We start from the raw sequence: 23,320 nt of genomic DNA, 5'->3' as shown, positions 1-23,320 counted from the left end.
ATTATGGGTGTGTGTGTTTCTGTGGGGAGGGTATTAAAATTGCCTGAAGAGGCTAGAAGAAGGCATCAGATTTCCTGGAGCTGGATTTCCAGGAGTTGTGAGCTTCTGGTTATGGGTGCTGAGAACCAAACATGGGTCCTCTGCAAGAGCAGTACCAACTCTTAAATGCTAAGCCATCTCTCCAGCCCCTGTCTTATTTGTATTTAAAAGTACTTTTTTTTTTTTTAAATAGCCAGGCCAAGTGGTATAGCCATAAACCCAAGCTACTTCGGAGGCTGATAAGGGCATGTGTGGTGTTAGAGGGTTGGAAAATTAAGTGCCTGCCTAAGTTAGTGAGTTCAAGGCCAGCCTAGGAAATTTTTCAAGACTGCCTTTAACATAAAACAAACAAAAACCATTGTGTGTGTGTGTGTGTGTGTGTGTGTGTGTGTGTGTGTGTGTGTGTGTGTGTGTACGTGTACACATATATGTAAGATAAAAGGAAAATATAACTCATCAAAAAATACAAGCTATTTGTTAGATTAAAATATTCTTTAATGAGGAAGTCACTGCTTGATAATGAATTGTTTACATTTTGTTTGTTAATCTCTTTTTAGCAGCACCTGCTGAACAATATCTTCAGGAGAAACTGCCAGATGAAGTAGTTTTAAAAATCTTCTCTTATTTGCTGGAACAGGATCTTTGTAGAGCCGCTTGTGTGTGTAAACGCTTCAGTGAACTTGCTAATGATCCAATTTTGTGGTAAGTGAACACCTTGTTATCTTGAAATATAGTATGTGATACCTAAAATGACAAGTATAAGTGTAAATTTCTAGTTACAGCTAAGTAGTTAAAATTAAAATGTTTGTAAATTCTGTTACCTGAATATCGTAAATGTGACTTGTCAATCCAAGAAATATTTATAGAGCAGTAAATGAAGTTGTTTCTGCTATTTACAAGTTGATAACAGTTGAGTGATTTGAGAGGAAACGTTTTATTTGTGGAGTCTGGTGGGGTGTTGAAGACAGAATCTTGTGTAGCTGAGGCTGCCCTTGCACTCCTGGTCCTCCTCTTCCAGCCTGGGATGCAGGTATATGCCACCACACCTAACTCATTTCATTTTACCTTTTTCCCCCTTTAATGAAGCAGTTAGGATTTAACAAAGATATTTTGGTATAGATTTAAGTACCAGGGTCAGGAAAGATGCTCACAGAGATCTGCCTGCCTCTGCCTCCTGAGTGCTGGGATTAAAGGCATGAGCTACTACTGCCTGGCCAGCCTGGTCTACAGAGAGAGTTCCAGGACAGCCAAGGCTACATGGGAAAACTGTGTCAAAAGCTGAAAAAGGGGGGGAAGGAATCCAAGTGTAATTTAAAATAATTCCTTAAATCTCATAGTTCAGTGAGAGAGAGAGAGAGAGAGAGAGAGAGAGAGAGAGAGAGAGAGAGAGAGAGACCGACCGAGACCTGAAAAATAATTATATTTATAAACTTTAAATACACATTCCCTTTGGCCCAGTCATTCATTCTATCTATCAAAATTTTTCACTTTTGCACACTTTTTCCTAACAACATGTAGTTAATGAGTAGGGAACTGGAGGTCATTTCCTTCCAGCAGTAAGGAAATGAGGGAAGGGCTACAATGCTCACTCCCCTCTCAGAGGACCTTGTTGGGTTCCAGCACCACTCTGGTGTACATACAAAACTCATGCTAGTCAGTCACACCAGCACATCTTCTGCAAGAAGAAAGAAATGAGTGAACTGTGTAATGTCTGGTGGAAGATTGAGATCAATCGCTAACAGTGACTCTGACTTTAGAAAAAGCCAGGTGTTGTGCACCCCTGTAATTTTAGCACTTGGGTGGTAGAAGCAAGAGACTCAGTTCCCCAGCTACCTAGGAAAAGTGAGGTTACATGTGACTCTGTCCAAAAGAAAGAAGTAAAAACCAAAGGAAAGGATACGAAACAAAAAGTGAACTGAGCAGGGTAAGGTGCAGACGGGAAGGCGCTTACCACCAAGCTGCACCGCTGCATTTGATCTCCAGAACCACGTGGTGGAAGGAGGGAGCTGGCTCCCACAAATTGTCTTTGACCTCCACATGTACATGGCATGTGCACACTCCCTCCAACCCACACAACAATAAATCAAATTTGTAAACCCTTTTAAAAAATGCTTTATGCTGATTAATCAAAGTAAACGAATGATCTATAGATAAAACGACTGGAAGGAAAATACATCAAACCATCAATAACGAATGCATTGAAGCTATATACTATCTTTTATGCTGTGTTTTATGGTGCGGGGGAGGAGAGAGTGTAAGCAGGATCTTCTTTTGGTGTTTTGAGACTGAATTTCCCTGTGTAGCAGCAGCATTGGCTGTCCTGGAGCTCACTCTGTAGACCAGGCTGGCCTCGCACTCACACAGATCTGCCTGCCTCTGCCTCCTGAGTACTGGAATTAAAGGCATGTGTCACCACTGCCGGCTTTTTTAAATTAATAATTTTTAAATTACACTTTGTCAGCTAGGTGTAGTGGCACATGTTTTAAATCCCAGCACTTGGGAGGCAGAGGCAGGTAGATCTTTCGTTCAGGCCAGCCTGGTCTACAGAGTGAGTTCCAGGACATCCAGGGCTACACTGTAGACCCTGTCTTGAAAGGAAAAAAAGGAAGGTATTTTGTCTGCACAGTGGTCCCAGCTACTCAGAAGGGTAAGAAGGCAGGAGGTTCCCTTGAGCCCAGGAGTTTGGAGCCAGCCTGGACAACACAGAAGCCCTGTGCCACCAGTACCATCTCAGGAATTGATTTCTATATTTTGATATTTAAGTCATCTGTCCTTATTGAAATTTTGGTCATTCATATAACATTTAATATTTTATTAATCTAGAGAGTATTTTTATAAGAAAATCTTTTAATTCCCTTTTTCCCTTCAGGAAACGATTATATATGGAAGTATTTGAATATACCCGCCCTATGATGCATCCTGAACCTGGTAAATTCTACCAGATTAATCCAGAAGAATACGAACATCCAAATCCATGGAAAGAGAGTTTTCAGCAGTTGGTATGAAATACAGAAAATACAGATTTATGTTATGTATCTGTAAATACACTTCTTTATAAAAGTTAAATAAATCCAGAACTAGAGAGATGGTTCAGGAGTTAGAGTATGTACTACTTTTCTAAAGGACCTGAGTTTGAATCCTAGTACCCACTTAGGCAGCTCACAGCTTCCTGTAACTCCAGCTCCAGGGGATCTGGTGCCCTCTTCTGGACTACTGAGCCAACTGCACTCACATACACATACCCACACACAATTATACATTAGAGCTTTTAATTAAATAAATAAATGTATTCAAGAATAGATTGTGAACTGGACACAGTGGTGCATGCACACACCTGAAATCCCAATGCTCAGGACGCTGAGGCAGAAGGATCCTAAATCGAAGGGCAGCCTCTGTCACATAGTAAGACTGTCTCAAAGGGAAGAAAATGTAAACAGCAGAAAGCATCAGTAGCATAAACAGTTATGATTCCAATGTATCTGCTTACATTTGTACATAGATTAGTAGGTTTCAGTCATTTTAAAATTCCATATAAGACCTTACTTTCCTTGTTTTTTTAACTGGGGTCTTGCTGTGTCATCCTGGCTGACCTAGAACTCTCAAAGATCCACCTGTCTCTACCTCCACTTGTGCTGGGATTTAAAGGCATACGCCACACCACACCCTTCATATTTCAATTTTCTTATAGTCCATTCTGAGTGGTTCCCAGCTAGGGGTGATTGTTTTCTCAGATGTCAGGGAACATGTGGCCGTCTTGAGACGCTTTGTCAGAGCAGAAGAGGGCACTTACCTTTGGTATCAAGTGTGGTAGAGGTTTCAGATGTTACTGAACAGCCTTTGCTTCAGGGGACAGCTCCCATCTCAAAGAATTCTGTAGCCCCAAATAATAGTAGTGGCAAAATTGAAAGTCGGCCCATCTTACTAGGTAGTAATGAATAGCTTCATTCTACTGTATGACTGAAAATTAGTTGGGATAGTTGAGAATTGTTTTATATTTAGTAAATGTTACACTGGTCCATTGACTTAAAATGCTCTGTTTCTATGACAGTAGACAATGTTTGTCTTGTTTTTGACATCTCAGTATAAAGGTGCACATGTAAAGCCGGGATTTGCGGAACATTTCTATAGTAACCCTGCAAGATACAAAGGAAGAGAAAATATGTTGGTATGTTTGTTTTTATCTTTTAATTGGCATGTGGGGTTTTGTTGCAGTGTTTTCAAATAGAATGTGTTTCTGTTGACCTCCCCCCTTGTCGCCCGTTCCATTGTAAGTGACATCTGTTCTGCGCTACTGCGAACAGGCCTAGTCCTATCTCGTTTGTATTTTTATGACTTTAGATGGTAGCTTTCTGTTCTGTATGCTAGCAACTGTTCTGTACTGATACTTTTATTTATTTTTTTCTAGTATTATGATACTATTGAAGATGCCCTTGGTGGAGTACAGGAAGCACATTTTGATGGGCTTATCTTTGTTCATTCTGGAATCTATACTGATGAATGGATATATATTGAATCTCCAATCACTATGATTGGTGCAGGTATTTTGTTCATATTCTTTAATTTACGTATTGGGGTTTTAGTGCTAGTGACTTAAAGTCCACTTTACCTTTGTTAACATATCTTAATGGTAGGAAAGCACAGCAGTGAAGATACTTTGAATACTCTATATGCCAGGGAAGCGAAGGCAAGAAAGGTTAGCGTTACAGATGTGTGTGTTTTGATGTCACTGGTTCTTCCAGTTGCTGTCAGTTACTCAGTGAAAGAGAAAACATAGTTACGTGATTTTTCCTTTGAAAACAAGGATGCTGGGTTGTTTGGGTTTTTTTGTTTTTTGTTTTTGTTTTCTGCTGGGGCTCAAACTCCAGACCTTGCGTATACTCATTCTGCAAGTGTCTACCACTGAGTTACCTCCCTAACACCAAAGCTTATGTTTTTATTGCTGTGCTATTTCATATTTAGATTTATTTATTTTATTTTGTATGTTCCTGTATGTGTGTATATGTGTGCACCACGCACATACCTGGTGCCTGCAGAGGTCAGAAGAGGCCATCCGATCCTCTGAAGCTAGTTAGAAATGGGTGTGAGCCTCCATGTGAGTGCTGGGACCTGGACCCAAGTCACCTGCGAGGGCTTTTAACCACTGAGCCATCTCCCTATCTCTAGCACCCATTGCTGGATTTTTAAAGAAACAAATTATAGATTTTAAATGTTTTGTGTACTGGTCAAGTTTCTAACACTAAATGCAATAAGGGTTTTATTTAAAATACTAACGAGTTATTTCAAGATTTGACTCCATCTTTGATTTTCTTTTTTGGGGAATGCAATTGGTAGAGCACGTTAACCCCTCTGCTTCCTTCCATCTCCATCATAAAGAAGAGGGGGGTGGAGAGTATAGTGTTTGTCTAGCATGTATGAGGACCTGTTCAAGCCCTAACAACAGCACTACCACCCTCCAAAAAGGGAGAAGCTTTGCTTCTTTTAGCTTTAAACTTAGAACTTTAAAAGCTGAGGTCCCCATTGAAAATTAATTGAAAGAAGAGATCTTTTCTCCCCCCTGGGCTGCTGCTTCTGCCGCTGCTGCTGGTGGTGACTTTTTATTTCTTAGTACGCACTGCATTTGCTAGTTACACTGTTTATAGTTGAATCTTACCAGAAGGATTACTATACATGAGTTTGGGTGTAGTGTTAATCAAACAGTATCTCAAATAGATATGATTATTTGTCATAAATACTAATGAAGCATATAACTAAAAGATCACTATTAGTCTTGCTGCTTAATATTGATATTTTTTTAATTCATGAATTCATATGTGTGTGTTTGAGTAAAGAGCATGTGTGTATGGAGTACAGAAGGGAGGGCCAGATCCCTGGAGCTGGAGTCACAGGCAGTTGTGAGCCACCTGGTGTGGGAACTGGGAATTGAACTTAGGTCCTCTAGAAGAGCATGAAGTACTCTTAACCACTGAGCTATTTCTCCAGTCCAATACTAACTAATGTTTTTTTAAAGTCCCCTCTCAGCTGGACATGGTGATGTAGGCGTGTCCTGAGCACTTGGGAAAAGGAATTGGGAGGACCTTGAATTTGAGGCTGTCCTGAGCCAGACACTGAGGGCTTGCCTTGGGGGGTATTCTCTGCACAAACACCTCACTGGTTGAATAGAATAAAGCTGTGTGCTTCAAATGTCTTCTACAGCGCCTGGGAAAGTTGCAGACAAAGTTATCATTGAAAACACTAGAGATTCAACTTTTGTTTTTATGGAAGGTTCTGAAGATGCTTATGTTGGATATATGACAATAAGAGTAAGACATTTTTCGTCTTGAAATATTTTTTGAATTAGGTAATGCAGTAGCTGTTATTTCAATTACAATTTCTACTTTTCAGTTCAACCCTGATGACAAATCTGCTCAGCACCACAATGCACACCACTGCTTAGAGATCACAGTTAACTGTAGCCCTATTATTGATCACTGTATCATCCGAAGTACATGTACAGGTTTGTGCTTCTTTATGTTTTGTATAAAATGGAGCCATTGTCTTGTCCCTCAGTAGGTTTTTAATGAATAAATAATTTTTCTTATAGTTGGTTCTGCAGTATGTGTTAGTGGTCAAGGAGCATGTCCCACTATCAAGCATTGTAACATCAGTGACTGTGAAAATGTTGGACTTTATATTACAGATCATGCACAGGTATTTTTGTAGTTTGGACTTTTTTTTTTTTAATTAATTTTTTTGAAACTGCACTAATGTTTGTTTCTCATTGTTGTAGGGAATATATGAAGATAATGAAATTTCTAATAATGCATTAGCTGGGATTTGGGTTAAAAATCATGGAAATCCAATTATTAGACGGAATCACATTCATCATGGACGTGATGTTGGTGTGTTCACATTCGATCATGGCATGGTAAGGTTTATTTTTAAGATAAAAAGCTGGCTCTGCCAATTAACATTTTATACATCAGCATTATTTTTCATCAGATTATTTGAGTTGAAGAGTATCATTATCTTCTTAAAGTCATACAGTATTCATTCTATAAATTCATGTGCCCAGAAAATATGTTTGTGATAGAGTGCATCAAGGATTGATGTGCTCTTTGAAGTTTAGTCCAGTGATTAGTTCTCAAGTCTGAATGCAGGTAAAAAGCAAATGGGAACCTATGGGTTTTTTTGTTGTTGAGGGTGTGTGTGTGTGTGTGTCTGTGAATGTGAATTTCTGTGCCCACATCAAGTACAATAAGGATTTCCAAAAATGAGGCCAAAGAAAAGCAGTTTTGATCAGCAGCAGAGTGAGTCTACTACAGCTTGTCTGTGATGTGTTGACTTTGGAAACAGTCTCAGTTGTGTAGGTTTGTTTGTAGGAGCGGTGTTGGGGTCAAACCTGGGGCATGGGTAGTAATAGTAGGCAAGGGTTCTACCCAGCCTCTCACCGCTAATTTGGTTTCCATTTTATTTCTAAAAAAAAATTGTTAGGCAGGGTATACCGTCGACCAACATCCCATCATCCCAGCCTTCCAAGGCAGAAGCAGGGGTTCTGGAGTGAAGGCCAACCTTGGATACATGAGAAGAGAGCTAGGGAAGAAGAAAAACCCACAGAACCATCTCTCAACTTTCATAAATTCACAGCCAATATAAATAACAGGATATCAGTTCTAAAACAGGCAGAAATTGCTGAGCATCTAAATTTGGCTCTTTATTTTACATAATTTTCTAGACTTGACTTTTGAGTTCTCTAAGGTCATTATTCCAAAATAGTGTTAACAGCAGACTGATGTAATGGCACATGCCTGTAATCCCAACACTGTGGAAGCAGGAGGACCACCACGAGTTTGAAGAGCAGCCTGGGCCATATAGCAAGTTCCAAGCAGGTCAAGGCTGTGTGTTCAGTAGACAACAACAGCGGCAGATACTTACAGAGACACTCATTGAGATGTGCTTTTGATTAGTGTCTGGTTTTTTTGAGGTAAGGTTCAGGTTCTCAGGCAGCATTGCCAACATTTTGTATTATTGTAGGCAGCAGAGAAATTGGAGAAAAGTGGTGACTATGTTGAGATTTGATTACTGTTATGTATTAATTAAACTACCTAAGAACATTGGGTTCATAGATACATATTGTCTATGGCAAAGAAAAATTGTCTTTGCTTATACCTGAAACCCTAATACAGATCCCAGATGAATTAAGCCATGATGAGTGACATTTTTCAAATGCTGATTAGTCCTAAAGAGTTTAGGTCAGAAGCTAAATTCCTAGATCAGTTTACCCATTTTACCACTATAGTCTGAGAAAACTGATCCACTTATAATTCAGGCTGTGGCTGGAGTCTGTATATAAGAAATAAAAGTAGAGGCCACTCGGGAGGCAGAGGCAGGCTGATCTCTGTGAGTTCAAGGACAGCCTGGTCTACAGAGCAAGTTCCAGGACAACCAGGGTTACACAGAGAAACCCTGTCTTGGGAAGAAAAGAAAGAAAAGTAGAACGGGGAGGGTAGAGTGGGGCACACTGTGTCAGTACTCAGGAGGAAGAACAGGAGGGTCACGTCGTTGAGGCCAGCCTGCGCCTCATAGCAGCTCCCTAACTAGAAAAAGAGATAAAAGTTTTACTGAATAATGTAGCTCTTTTACTGACAGATGAGAGAGGGGTTTGGATAATTATACCAAGGACATTGAAACAAGACTATTAGGAAGTTGTTCTCCCTTGGAGAGACATATTGGTAATAAGTCCAATATGTCTCTCCAAGGGAGAACAACTTCCTAAGTCCTAAATAGACTTCTTCATTTTGTAATGGAACTGTATGCTGATAGTTTTGCCTGTATTTTCTTCAGGCTGTGTCCAGAAGGTATATACAATTCAAGTATCATATTTATGAATACTTGTGTCTCATTCACAAATGATTAGAGGTACAAAGGTAATTTAGCCTGAGTACAAGCTCCTCATTTATAAAGTATCTATGGTGATAGTTACTAAAGCTCACTTTAGTTAGGCAGGGTTTTGAGGTGTTTACATATTTGGGTTTACAAGTATTATAACAGCATTTTAAATTGATTGATAGTTCCATTAGGGTTAATGAGAGGTTTTCTAAATAATCAAATTTGTGAGGGAAAAGCAGTGTATCTTTGCCATCATATCTTTGGGTTTGTTTGAATACAGTGACACAATCTAAAATCCTTTGGAGCTGTGCTCCTCCAGTCTAGTTCTGTTGTCTTGTTGGCAGCTCATAATTGTTGGTCACATCCTATTCCAGGTAACTTGTCTATAGCGCTCTGAAGAACATCACAATAAACATGTAAACCACCTCCTGGGCTGTCACTTACCTTTAAATACATTCATATTTAGTGTTCCTTTTTGAAGCCATCCTTTTCTGTGTCTATTGCATTCCTAGAATTCAAATCCCTACTTTCCTAAAAAGAGTCACAAGAGATGTTACGGGCTGGGGCGACGGTTCAGTGTGTAAAGTGCATGCTGCACAAGCCTGAGTTTGGACCCCTGAAGCCCATCTAAAACCGTGCCCTGCATTACTGCCTGTAATCCCAGTCCTGGGGAGGCAGAGGCTCACTGGGCAGCCAGTCTGTCCGAATCTGGGAGCTCTGAGTTAGGTGAGTGTATTCTGCTCTCACAGCTGGCTTCCCAGCCCCAGAGAGACCCAATGCCGGCTTCCAAGAGCACCTGCGCTCAAGTGTACATGCCCCACACTGATACACATAATCAAAACACATCTTTTTTCTGTAAAAACGTGACATAAATTGAGGAAAAACCCATAGTGACTCTAGCCTACACATTTGTACGCAAACATGTGCTTACTACCACTGCACATGTGTGTGCTTAATTTACCTGACACATACAAAAGCCCTAAAGATTTTCTATTTTTTACTTTAAAAAAAATGTTTGTCTAAACTTTGGCTTAAAAGAAAATAGAAAGATTAATGAAAAGTTTTGCTACAACTTCGGAGTTTGTCATTGTTAGTTGCATGTTTGAGCTCCCCTATTTTGAAAAAAAAAAATAAACTTTTCAACTATAGCTTCATCCTATCATCTTTTTGGGAATTTTGTTTGGTTTGGTTTTTTGAGACGGCCTCACTAGCCCTGGCCGGCTCGAAACTCACTCTGTAGACCAGGCTGGCCCTTAAACTCATAGAAATCCGCCTGCCTCTGCCTCCTGAGCACTGTGATTAAAGTGGTACACCAACATGCCTAGCCCCCCCCCCCCCCCACTTTTTAATGTATATAGGTGTTTTGTCCTTGTGTATCACATGTGCAATGCTCACAGAAGAGGGCATCCTCCTCTGGAATTGGAGTTACAGACAGCTGTGAGCCACCACGTGGGTGCTGGGAATTGAACTCGTGTCCTCTGCAGGAACAGCCGGTGCTCTTAATGGATGAGCTGTCTCTCCAACCTTATAAATTCTTTTGTAAATGCTGAAAACATTGGTGTTCTTACAGTTGCTGCTTTGTATTTACTTGTATTTGTTTATCATATTCTCCCCATGTCCCATGACTCCCCATTCCTGAATTTTACATTCTGGTTCATTCTTGATATGTGTCTGGGTTTGTCAGCTAGCCTTTTTTCCCCCCTTCCTTCATTCTTAGAAGAACCTAAAGGTTTGGAGTTTGGATTTCTGCCCCTTGAAAATACCTGTTGGTTACTTTTGAACTTAGCTGAGTCTGCAAAGTGGTGTGACTTTCTGGAATCTGCAGTCCCTTCATTGTTTTGTAGGATTCTGGTTCTTTATTTTGTGGTTTTTATTTTTTAAATGAAACAATTGTAAAATACTCAGAGTTAGGGAAAATAATGTAACATCCTGATGTGCCCACCGAGCTCTCGGACCAGTTTTGGTTCTCACCGCCTCCGTGTTTACACTGTTCCTTTCCTTACATTCTGGATTGTTTGGAAACAGAACTGAGCATTACTGGGATTAATAAAATCCAGACCGCATTATTGTGTAAATACTTTAGCATTTATCTTTCAAAAGCTAGGGTTCTGGGGCTGGGATTTAAGTGGTAGAACACGTGAAACCCTGGGGTTTTCCCCAGCATCAGAAAGTGGGGGCCTTTGTTCCTCTCCCAGAGCCGCCCCGGTCAGCGCTCCTCTTCAGGCCGTGAGGTGGCTCAGATGGTGGTGAGCAGCACTTGCTGGGCAGGCCTGAGGAGTGAGCATGATCCCAGTGACTTTGTTTTAATTTTTAAATAAAGCAGGTGTAGTGGTGATCTGGTGACCCATGCTAGGTAATCTCAGTCCTGAGGAAGAAGAGGCAGAGGACCCTGGGGGCTCTGACCAGCCAGACTAGACACGGGTCCCAGTGAGAGACCCTGCCTCAAAAAAGGAGATGGTTGTTTGTGCAGCACAGGCATACAAACAGACTTTTAAAAAAGAATAAAGAAGAATAATTCCTTCATGCCTTCAAATCAGTGATGATGTTCACAATTTGAGGGTGTTTTCCCTTTTGCCCTATATTCAGTGCATTGAAGAATGTTAACTTATTGTTTGTCTAGAATCTCCATAGAGACCAGGTTGGCCTTGAACATGCAAAATCTGCACAATGGAATTAGAATGAAAAGTGTGCATCTCCATGCCCAGTTTGAAGACTGTTCCTTTTTGTAAGATAATGGTTAAGGAGAGGTGTCAAATCGTTAATAGAATTCCAAAACATTTCTTCCAAATTCTGAACTTAACCCGTGATAGATTGAGTCTGTATTGCCTAAATTTGGCTTTCACCCTTTTATTTCTCACCACTTTAAATAGGAAGCCTAAATTTATTTATTATTGTGTTTGTGCACAGTATAGATGCGCTACAGAGAGTGTGTGTATGTGCGCGAGCATGTGTAAGTCAGAGGACAGTTTGTTTGTTTGAAATAATTCTCATGTATCCCAAACTGGCCTCGAACTCACTATATAGCCAAGGATGACCTAAGATGCCTGAATTTTTTTTTTTTTTCCGACTTTCCAAGTGCTGGAGTTTTACATTTGGGTGTTGGTGGTCTGGGGTACGAACTCGAGGCCTCAGACATGCTGAATGGCTGCACTGCTGCTGAGCTGTGCTCAAACCCCTGGAAGTATAAGGTTATTTTGGTTTGGGGTTTGTTTGTTTGTTTGTTTTTTGGGAGACAGGGCTTTTCTGTATAATAATCCTGGCTGTCCTGGAACTCAACTTTGTAAACCAGGCTAGCCTCAAACAGAGTGTTGGGATTAAAGGCGTGCACTACTACTACCCAGAAAGAATCACTTCTTAGTTTCCTACTTCAGATTTACATTTTAAGCATAAATTGTTTCTGTTAACTATCACTGTAGGTTGTGGGAATGGTGATGCATACCTTTAACCCGAGCTCTCAGGCGACTGGGGTACATACCCGTCTCAAGTTCAAGGGCCAGCCATGCCCCTAAAAACATAAATAAATAAAAAAGCTAAAACAACAAAATAATACTTGGATAAAAGTATTACTCATCTTCCTCTCCTATTTGTCCATTTATCCTGCTTATAGTAGCCTGCTTTATGTTGCTGGGAACATAATTACACAGTCTGTTATAGCAGAAGCTTGTTTCTCACTCAGGGTTCTGACCCGGGATAAAGTTGCTACATTTGGTGTCAGCCTTCTTGGGAGCAGAAATCCAAAATGACCCAGAGTATAATGTGGCCCCAAACCATGAATGTTTCTACCCTCCTCTTTGCCTTTTCTTATCAAGCAGCCTGTGTTCGGTTGTAGACGCTCCGCTTGGTGGGCCTGGCTAGTGCAGTCACTTTCCAGAGACTGTGCCTCTAAACACAGCTGCCTGAAGGTCCCACATATCTGGAGGGCTTGGTCTTGGGAAGAGAAGTGTTGTTTGGTTTTGATATTTTTGGGTTGGGTTGGTTTTTGTGCACACACGAGAGAGGAGCACTCTACCTGTGAACAGGATCAGCAGCTCATTTCCCTAAACACTCCCCTTCATTTCAGTTACATGTATGTCTGTACCACATGTGTGCGGTGCCCATGGAGCCCAGAAGAGGGTGTTAGATCCCCTTACAGCTGTAAGCCACCATGTTGGTGCTGAGAATCAAACATGAAGCCTTTAGAGGAGCAGCCAGTGCTCTTAGCTGCCCAGCCATTTCTCCAGCCCAACCTTAAGGTCTTACTACCGGCCAGTGGGAGTTTGAGAAAGACAAACTGTCTTCAGATTGGAGTACCATTAGATTTTATAAGTTCAATAGCTATCTACTCAGTTCAGGAACATTCATTACTTTGAGGAGAACTGTATTCCAAGAACATTCCGAGGTAGCATTAGTTTAGTGTTTCTTTATTCAGAGTATGCAACATTTGGCCGATGTTTTATAAATTATAATTTGGGTTATGGATGGTGATTTCAATGAAAACAGCCTTTTTTGTTTTCTCTTTCCTCCAGTTTTACTTATTTACTTAAAGGCAGTATTTCACTATGTAGCATAGGCTGGCTTTGAACTCAAGATCCTCCTGCCTTATTCTTCTGAGGTCTGGAATTAAAAGCGTGCACCACTGTACTTTGGGTTTTTTTTTTTTTTTTTAATTTGGAGAGGCCTCATGTGAGTCTCTTGTACTTTTTTCTTTGTGGTAATAAAGATGATTTTTACATCAAAAACTATAATTAGGGCTTTTGTGGTTTTATGTTACAAAACAGTGTTCTGTACAAATTCATTTTACAGTTTGGCTTTCCTGAAGCACTTTATGTTTATACTGGAGTTGTATCTAAAAACAGATGCATTTCTTTTTTTCTTTTTTTGGTTTTTCGAGACAGGGTTTCTCTGTATAGTATTGGTGCCTGTCTTGGATTTCACTCTGTAGTCCAGGCCGGCCTCGAACTCACAGAGATCCTCCTGGCTCTGCCTCCCGAGTGCTGGGATTAAAGGCATGCGCCACCACCGCCCGGCTGTAGATTTTTTTTTTTAAGACAATCATCATATATTTTCTTTAATGACTTTAGCCTTTTGTTAAAGGACATTAACAATTAAGTAATTCTTTTCTACCATTGAATGTATTTACAATAATTAAGACAGTTCATATTGTTGCTGTATTGCCATTTGAACTCTCATGTGTATTTTTCATTTCCATTTAGAAAGTAGCCTTTACATATAGATTTTAACTCTTTTTTTTCCAGGGTTACTTTGAAAGCTGCAACATACACAGAAACAGGATAGCGGGCTTCGAAGTGAAAGCCTATGCTAACCCCACGGTGGTCCGCTGTGAGATCCACCACGGGCAGACCGGAGGAATATATGTCCATGAAAAAGGAAGAGGACAATTTATCGAGAATAAAATCTATGCAAACAACTTCGCAGGTGTATGGATTACCTCAAATAGTGACCCAACAATAAGGTATTTGTATAATTATAGATACAGGATTTTTTTTTTTTTTTTCTGAGAAAAGAGGCTGAACTTCAACTCTTAAACATTATTTTTCATTTTATTGTTTGGTGTGGGGATTGGGGGATGTAGGAGGGTTTGGGGGCAGGACTTCTCTGTGTCCTGGCTGTCCTGGAACTCACTCTGTAGACCAGGCTGGCCTCGAACTCACAGAGATCTGCCTGCCTCTGCCTCCTGAGTGCTGAGATTAAAGGTGTGAGCCACTGCCACCTAGCTTAAAATATTTTTTTGTGTGTGTGGTGCTGTGTAGATGTAACCAATCGTCTTTTTAAAATAAGAAACACAGAGCCAATGTAAAAGAGAAAGCCCGAGAGGTCAGAGCTCAGAGATAATATCTTACCTCCTGCAGTGCTCCTAGCTTCCGAGAGAGAGAGAGAGAGAGAGAGAGAGAGAGAGAGAGAGAGAGAGAGAGAGAGAGAGAGAGCTACTTCCTGTTTGTCTGTGTTTAAATAGTCTTTCTGTTCTGCCTTCTCATTGGTTCTAAACCCAACCACATGACTGCCTCATCACTGCCTGTAAGTACCGCCCTCCAGGTCTTAAAGGCATATGTCTCCAATACTGGCTGTATCCCTGAACACACAGAAATCTACCTAGCTCTTCTAACCATCACGCTCTTGCTATGGCTCTAATAGCTCTGACCCCAGGGCAACTTTATTTATTAACATAAAATTAAAATCACATTTCAGTACAAATAAAATATCACCATAGTGCTGGAGAGATGGCTCAGTGGTTATAGCATTGGCTGTTCTCCTAGAAGACCCAGATTCAAGTTCCAACACCTACATGGCAGCTCACAACAGACACACATGTAGGCAAAACACATACTTACAGGGTGTTAACACAGGTTATTCATGACCCATGTTATAGGTAATTAAATAGGTCTGTAACCTTCTTAGAACATGCCTTTGTCCGTTTTCTCTCTCTCTCAATGAAAGACAGCAAATAGTGTAACTGAGGAAGGTGATTCTCTGAAAGATCCTAGGACAAAGAGACTAAGAATATCTAAGTCTTTTGCCCACTCTGGTCACAGTAAGAAAGCAAGCAAATGTAAAGCAAGTCTGTTGTTGTTGTTTCTCTGTGTAGTTTTGGAGCCTGTCCTGGATCTCACTCTGTAGCATCATTGGTCAGTCCTATAGTACAGAGCTATTATAATTTAATCAGAGCATAAAGGTTATTTGTTTGGTTTATTAAATGGGGTCTCTGGTCTCCTTGTATATTTGGCTGACCTCAAATTTTATGTAGACCAGGCTGGCCTTATAGAGTCCACCTGCTTTTGCCTCCTGGTATTGGGATTCAAGGCTTGTACTAGCATGCCTAGCTGATTTAGTTTTAATTAAAGTTGTTTGTTGGCTTTATGAAAAAAATATTTCTAATATTCATCACGTTTCTCAGCCAGCTAAAGGAAATGTTTAAAAAAACTATTTTGGAGTTGGGTCTGGTGGCAAACACCTATATTACCATCACTTGGGATTCAGAGAGTGGAAAAGCTCCACAAGTTTAGGGCCAACCTATCTGCATAGTGAGACTATTTGAAAAACTAAAACCAATCAAAACAGCAAAAAGAACATTATTTGGGATCTGCTGATAGAGCTCAGAGCTTACCCAGCAATATAGAAGGTCCTAGATTAGCTTAGCACTGCAAAATAAACATAAATAAATAAATGCTTTTTCATCTTAAATAATACAAGAATTTAGAAATACCCAATCAGGCAGCATTGTTTTGCAAATTAACAAACTTTAGGCCCATAGAAGCTAGAGATGATTTTTTTAAATTGCCATGAATGATCTTATGATATAGTTGTCTAAAACCAGCTTTGTTAAGTATATGATTTTTTAAAAATCAATTCACATTATAGGGGGAATTCTATATTTAATGGAAATCAAGGAGGAGTTTACATCTTTGGTGATGGAAGAGGCCTTATTGAAGGAAATGACATTTATGGTAAGCATATGATTTGTTGTATAAAACTTACACGTTAGCTTGTCGTGTGTGTGTGTGTGTGTGTGTGTGTGTGTGTGTGTGTGTGTGTGTACACGTGTACACTGGACACATACAGATTTATTGAATGAGGAGGGGACAGGTGAGGCAGGCTCGGTTTTTGGCCTCTACTCTCCTCATGGCTACCTGTACATTGCTCAACTCCTGTTTCCTCTGGATGTGTGTCCCACCTTCTTGATGGACTTGAGTGAGTACCTGCTTGTCCTTGGAGATCTTGAGCAATTCCATAGTGCACTAGGGTATGAAGTCACATACTTCCCAGATCATGTCCTATATAAACTTGGTGTGTTTGGTGAGGTACCATGGAGCCAGATGTGCTTCAACTTGCTGTACACACTATCACTTTGTGGCCTTGTGGAGGCCACAGCCATGGTGTAGTGCTGATCTATGGCTCTTGCTCTTTTGCAGGGGCCATGACAGTAAGACTAGCCTGACTTCTTCATGTTAGTAATAGATGATTCTGAAATTATCTAGGTGAGAGGACTGATCTAGTTCCTTTAAAGTCTCAATAAAGGGGCTAGAGAGATGGCTCAGTGGTTAAGAGCACTTGTTCTTGAGAGGACCCAGGTTCAAGTCCCAGCACCTACAGCCATCTGTAACTCCATATTTAGAGTGTATATGATATACAAATATTCATGAGAACAAAATACTCACACACACCAAAAAAAACCCAGTCATTTTAAAAAGATTATTCTCAAAGATTATTCTCCGGTACTTAAACATTCAGTGCTCTATATGCAAGGCACTGTGCCAAATACCACAGGAAAAGAGAAATAAGACCCTTGTCTTAAGGAGTAGGTATGATTTTTTTTTTTTTTACATTCACTAAATGTCTAATAATAAGCTATGTTGGTTGAAGTTCAATTTACTTTGAGCTCAGTAGAGAAGGGAAGTACTCCTCACTAAAGCTTTAATTCAGCAAACCGATTAAATACCTGTGTGCCAGACACATGCTATTCACATCAGTTCTGTGTGGCACGTATTATTAAATATCTCTAGTTGTTAATCAGAAAACAGGCGTGAAGAGTCTAAAATACCAGTACAGAGTCACATTGGAAATGAATCCTTGGCGACCAGCTTGACCTAACTGCAACATTCTTACATCTACTTACACTCTAGTCTTCTTGGTGCTGTCTTGTAATGCTCACTAAAATCCTGGTACATGAATCGTTACTATTGCTTGATGTAAAATCCTTACTGTGTACCAGGCTCTAAACATTGATATTGTAAATTTTATTTTTAAATAGGCAATGCTTTAGCAGGAATTCAGATTCGGACAAACAGTTGTCCTATTGTTCGACATAACAAAATTCATGATGGACAACATGGTGGGATTTATGTGGTAAGTTAATGAATATAGTTATGTAAATGTATGCATGAAATCAAGGCCCATGGCTAGATGCCTCATTGGTAGAGTGCTTAGCTGGAGTAGGTTCAGTTCCCACTACCACTTAAACCTGGCCTAGTGGCCCAAGTCTATAATCCCAGGATTTGGAAGAGGCGGGAGGACCAGAAAGAAGTTCAAGATGTAATTGTCAGCTGAATAAGCAAATTCAGGGTTAGCCTAGACAACATGAGACCTGCCTCATGGGGTCATAGGGAAATAAGGAGAACTACAAAGCCTACAGGCATGCTCTTAGGTGCATTTTCCTAAGCACCTCTCAACTCTTGTGTTCAAGCCTTATATGAAAATACTATTAAAGTCCCAACCCTTTCATTTAAAAAACAGAAAGAAAAAGTGGGGCAGCTTGGATATGTTGGCCTGTAATTCCAGCACAGAGCTAGGGCGGGAGAATCACAGGCCGAGACAGGGCTGCACGGTGGCCGGGGTGGCTGTGGTGGCTGCACAGTGGGGACAGTACACTTGCCATTCAAGCGTGAGGATGTGAGTTCAACTCCAGAACCCACTGAAAAAACAAAAAGGTGTGATGACTTGTGGTTGTAATCCCACCGCTGGGGAGTCAGACAGGAATAATCCCTAGAGCAAGTAGGGGATCCATACCTGAAGTGGAAAAATAAACTTGAGGCTAGCCTTGCTCCATACTAAAACTGACTGAAATGAAAACAGAAAAACCCCCGGGAGGGGTTCCGGCAGGGTTGAGAAGATTACATTCAACTTCTGGATTATGAATTTGTACCTTTAGTATGTAGACAATAAATACTAGTCTTGTTCTTTTTTTGTATATATGAATAACTTCTAGATGTGATATTTAGTAACACAGGAGATAGAACCTTCTTTAATTTATTTGGGCGGGGGGTGCATACCACTCCTCAAATGGGAGGTCAAAAACAGGTAAAGGAGGTGCTTCTTTCTGTCTGCCATGTGGGTCTCAGGCATCACATTCAAATCAAGCTTCAGAACCAAGTGCCTGTACTGGCTTAGCCATCTCACCTACCTTTAAAGGCAGAATTACTGGGAGTAGTGAGTAGTGTGTTCTAAAATTGTAGCAACTAATTGGCAGTCTGTTTTGTTAACCTGGAATTTTGTTAGTGTGACTACTTGGTGAATCTGAAATTCTATACAAGCAATATTTCTGCCACCCCAGAATGAGAGCCTTAAAATGAAATGGCCACCTGGGTCTTCAATTTTTTTCTAACAGTGGTAAAATTTCTGATAACATTGAAACCTTAACATTTTGGAGAAATTTCACAGCAGAAGTTGGTAGTAATTTTGCTAAATGAGACATTTTTAGTATGTTACACATCTTAGAAATGTTCCTTTCTTAAAAAAACACTTTTCCTCTTACTGTGATAGATTTTAAAGTACAAATCTATATAAAGAATGTTTTTAAAACTTTGGAAGATTAAACACAAGTAGAATCTACATTTTTAAAAAATGTTATGGTGGTGTATGAACCCAATTTAGGAAGAGTGAGGTAGGAAAATTGAAAGTTGGAGGACAGTCTGTCTTTAAAAAGGGGGTTAAGAGCACTGACTGTTCTTCTAGAGGACTTGGGTTCAATTCCCAGCAATCACATGGTAGCTAGCAACTTGGGGTTACAGCTCCAAGATCGGATACCCTCACACAGACATACAGGCAAAACACCAATGCATATAAAATAAAATTTAAAAACAAATATTAAAAGGAGCTAAAAATACTGTTTAAAAAGCAATGTTGGGCCAGGCATGGCTGTTCACACCTTTAATCCCAGCACTCAGAAGGCAGAGGCAGGTAGATCTCTGAGATCAGCCTGGTTTACTTTTGGAACTGGACTATATATTGAGGTCGTGTAAGCAGGAAGGGCAGTTTGGGACACAGTGAGATGGTGCGGCAGGGGAAAGCCTGTGGCGTAGCTGAGCACGTGACCCAGACACCTGACTTTGCTTCCTAGAGCCATGCAAAGGGAGAAGGGGAAAACTGACTCCACTGAGTTGTTTTCTGATCACCCCGCTGCTCCATGACATGTGCAAACCCTCACACGTCATGCACACACACAATAAAGAATGATAGAAGAGATTCCTAACACTCGGGAGTCCTGGGTTCCGTTACCAGCTCTAGAAAAGGAAAAGGTGTCTTCATTTCCTTACCTAGCTGAAAAGGACAAAGCCTGCAGCTGTTGGCAGAACTGTTTCGGGGAGGGTCACACTTAGGGCTTTTGCTATAGACAGTATATACTGTAACCAGTTTAACTTCTGTTCAGCATGAAAAGGGACAAGGTGTAATAGAAGAGAATGAAGTTTACAGCAACACTCTGGCTGGAGTCTGGGTGACAACTGGCAGCACACCAGTACTGAGAAGAAACCGGATACACAGTGGCAAGCAGGCAAGATCACTTCCTTGGTCTTCTTTGGGTCATTAATGTTTGTTTTGCTTTGTTTTGTCTAAAAAGTTATCATGTGAAAAAGAGTTGTTTTTTTCTTTCCCTTCAAATTTAGGTTGGTGTTTATTTTTATGACAATGGACATGGTGTGCTAGAAGATAACGACATCTACAATCATATGTATTCAGGGGTTCAGATAAGGTAAATGTTTTCTTGGCTTTTTTTGCAAAGGACGTAGAAATATGTAGACTGAAAAATTGCTTATTTACTCCCCAGTCCTTATTCTGTTCTGTATATTCATACTCTCTTTGCACTTGTAGCTTTTCTTGGTCAGGGGTTAATAACGTATACCAGAAGAGCTAGCTGATTTCACTGCTCTGCCATCTAGAGTAGCTCAGCTACTACCAGTAGCTGCTACCTGCTCTTAACTGTGCCTGGCATGTCATTAGCATTCTGTATAACAGAAACTTCTGCTTTTATGCTGTGTATATTAAACAACCCTTATGACTCGGTATGTAGACCAGTTTGGTCTAGAACTAACAGAGATCTGCTTACCTCTGCGACTTCACAGTGCTAGTGCTGGGATTCAGTACATGCACCATCATGTCCAGCATGAATAACTTTTTACATCTCATTTTCTAATATTTTAAGTCTTCCGGAGTAGTTGACTTTGGTTTTTGTGACAGTGTCTCTGTAGATCATGCTGGTTTCAAACCCACAAAGATCTGCCTCCCAAATTCTGAGATTAAAGGTATATACCACTTACCACGCCTAGCCCAAGAATCCTAGGAGTCTTAAAGATTATAAATTCAACCTTTAACTTCATTCATGTATGAAATGTAAAGTCATGTAACTTCAGTTTAGCTTAGTTGTAGAGCTCTATATTGAAAATCTATAGCAAAATAATACAAGGTGTGGTTCTCTGGGAAAACAGGATTAATCATTTATTTACAAAGATTTTTATTTTGTGTGTGCATGTGAGCAGGTATGTGTGCAAAGGCACAGATGTGGAATTCAGAGAACAACTTGCAACCTGGTTCTCCTTCCAAAATGTGGTTTCTGGCCATCAGCCATGTTTGTTGGGTGCTAAGCCATGTCACTGGCCCTATGTAGTTAATTCTTGTCATGATTAGTGTTGCTTGTAGTTATAAAAGAAGAATTATTGAACAAAAATGAGTGATTGAAATGGGATTACTTTCTTTCTTACCCACAGGACTGGAAGCAACCCTAAAATTAGACGAAACAAAATTTGGGGAGGACAGAATGGTGGAATTCTAGTTTATAATTCTGGTATGTTTAATCCATCATCTTTTTCTGTGTTAATAAACTTTAGCAATATGACTTCTAAATAATGTTCCTAAATTTTACATTTATAGGACTAGGCTGTATAGAAGACAATGAAATATTTGACAATGCAATGGCTGGAGTCTGGATTAAGACAGATAGTAATCCTACACTAAGAAGAAATAAAATCCATGATGGAAGAGATGGTGGCATCTGTATATTTAATGGGGGTCGAGGTATTGTTGTTAAGTTTGCATTAGTAAAAAACCCAGTTTTCTGTTGTTCTTCTATATCTTTAATGATCAGTGACACTGCCAACTAAAATGTTACAAATGGATGAATTTTTCCTTACCACATCCTCCGATGGTTTAGGAAATTAGTGCCTAGAATTAAACACATGAACAAGTATTTCCATCTTTTGTAACTACCTTGGTTCTGCCAGTTGTCAGTAAAGCATTTTGAAGGTAGAGTTGCACATCCTCACTCTGGTCCTTTTATTATTCTAATAAACGTTTACAGTCAAGTTACAGAAGTAGATGTGGCAAATAAATGAGCGTGTGAAATTCATGCAACTCTTCGTAGCAAACAAGTGTTGACTTTGTAACTGGTGAAGAACTAAATTAACAAAGCCAGCCGGGTTGGTCTTGAGGCGTAAGTCCTACAGTGATTGACTGTCCTTTACAGATAAACTGTTGATAAGATTGTGAGACAGTGCTGAGAGCACCCAACACCCAGATTCTGGGTTACCCCACATGAAAGAAATGCACCAGTGCTTACGGTCATTTACTGGAGCAGGCAGTGATGATAGAGACTCTCAACGTTTACGTAGCTGACAGGTCAAGCCAACTGTGGCAGCTCCCACCTCTAGTCTCAGCACTTGGAAGTCTGAATTAGAAACGCCCCAAACCTAAATCCAGCTTTGGCTCTGTGTGAGACTGTCTCCAAAAAATAAAGACAAGGACAGAGGGGTTGGTTGTTAATTGCAGGGTGTTGAGCAAAGGTTCCTACAGTAAAATAACTTGAGCTATTCAACTTTTGGAGGGCTTTCCAAGTACAATTGTTTGCCTTTGACTTATTTTGTAGTGCCTGATTGAACATCTATGTACCAACCACTGGTAGAGATAGCTAAAGAGCATAAATAAAAAAAAATCTACAATTATAAATGGAGTGGCACATTGTTAACAAAATCTGAGGGAAACGGAAAATGGTTTAGAAGGAGCAAGAAGTGAAGGAAGCTGAAGCTGGCTAAGGGGTTTTCTATGTGCAGTGAGGGGTTTTAACCGTCTTGATAGCATCAGAGGGCCCTGAGATGGCTCAGTATATAGAGGTGCTTGTGCACAGGCTGAGGACCTGAATTCAGTTCCCACAAGACAATCAGAGACCTCCACGCGCACACCCGTGTTCATGTTCATATTCAGTAAATGAGAGTGAGAAAGACAAGCCAGATGGTCAGAAGTAGGGGCTTGGTGTAATGTGGGCAAGAAGTTATGAAAATCCATCAACAAAAGTTACAAGGGCTGCATGTCTAAAAGGGTAGGAATGGGACAGGAGAGATGTTTCAGTGATTTATACTACCTGTTCCTGCAGAAGACCTGGGTTCAAGTCCCAGCATCTACATGGTGGCTCGCAGTCTCTGTTAACTCCAGTCACAGGGAATCTTAATGTCCCCTTTAGGACTCTGTGAGCACCAGGCTTGAACATGGTACACAGACAACCATGCAGGCAAACTAGAATAGGTGGGAATATGCTGGGGCTGACGTTCAATTGTAGATGGGGTCCTTAACATTGCAGGGGAAGATGAGAGAACATTGCAATGAGATACAATGCAATGCCTAGAAATACTCGAGGTCAAATGTCTGCTTTCTGGAAACA

At 40.4% G+C, this 23,320-nt stretch overlaps 1 protein-coding gene across 3 annotated transcripts in view; it reads left to right on the top strand.

Annotated features, from left to right (window-relative positions):
- Fbxo11 (F-box protein 11) overlaps positions 1 to 23,320 on the top strand; it is a 79,770-nt gene that overhangs the window by 52,093 nt on the left and 4,357 nt on the right. For 2 of the 3 annotated variants that reach the window (XM_076559223.1, XM_006986483.4), the window contains exons 4-18: positions 597 to 741; positions 2,909 to 3,038; positions 4,121 to 4,204; positions 4,445 to 4,577; positions 6,232 to 6,338; positions 6,421 to 6,532; positions 6,620 to 6,726; positions 6,806 to 6,943; positions 14,139 to 14,356; positions 16,261 to 16,346; positions 17,651 to 17,745; positions 20,045 to 20,167; positions 20,280 to 20,365; positions 21,378 to 21,454; positions 21,541 to 21,684. In XM_076559223.1, coding sequence (XP_076415338.1) covers positions 597 to 741; positions 2,909 to 3,038; positions 4,121 to 4,204; positions 4,445 to 4,577; positions 6,232 to 6,338; positions 6,421 to 6,532; positions 6,620 to 6,726; positions 6,806 to 6,943; positions 14,139 to 14,356; positions 16,261 to 16,346; positions 17,651 to 17,745; positions 20,045 to 20,167; positions 20,280 to 20,365; positions 21,378 to 21,454; positions 21,541 to 21,684 — 1,785 coding nt within the window. The remainder of the gene's footprint in view (positions 1 to 596; positions 742 to 2,908; positions 3,039 to 4,120; positions 4,205 to 4,444; positions 4,578 to 6,231; positions 6,339 to 6,420; positions 6,533 to 6,619; positions 6,727 to 6,805; positions 6,944 to 14,138; positions 14,357 to 16,260; positions 16,347 to 17,650; positions 17,746 to 20,044; positions 20,168 to 20,279; positions 20,366 to 21,377; positions 21,455 to 21,540; positions 21,685 to 23,320) is intronic. The other variant, XM_076559224.1, reaches the window with a different exon arrangement.

Source organism: Peromyscus maniculatus, chromosome 22 (genome assembly GCF_049852395.1).
Source record: "Peromyscus maniculatus bairdii isolate BWxNUB_F1_BW_parent chromosome 22, HU_Pman_BW_mat_3.1, whole genome shotgun sequence".
In the NCBI taxonomy this organism is placed as follows: domain Eukaryota; kingdom Metazoa; phylum Chordata; class Mammalia; order Rodentia; family Cricetidae; genus Peromyscus; species Peromyscus maniculatus.
The sequence above is the reverse complement of the archived record's forward strand: the minus strand, read 5'-3'. Positions and strand labels throughout refer to the sequence as shown.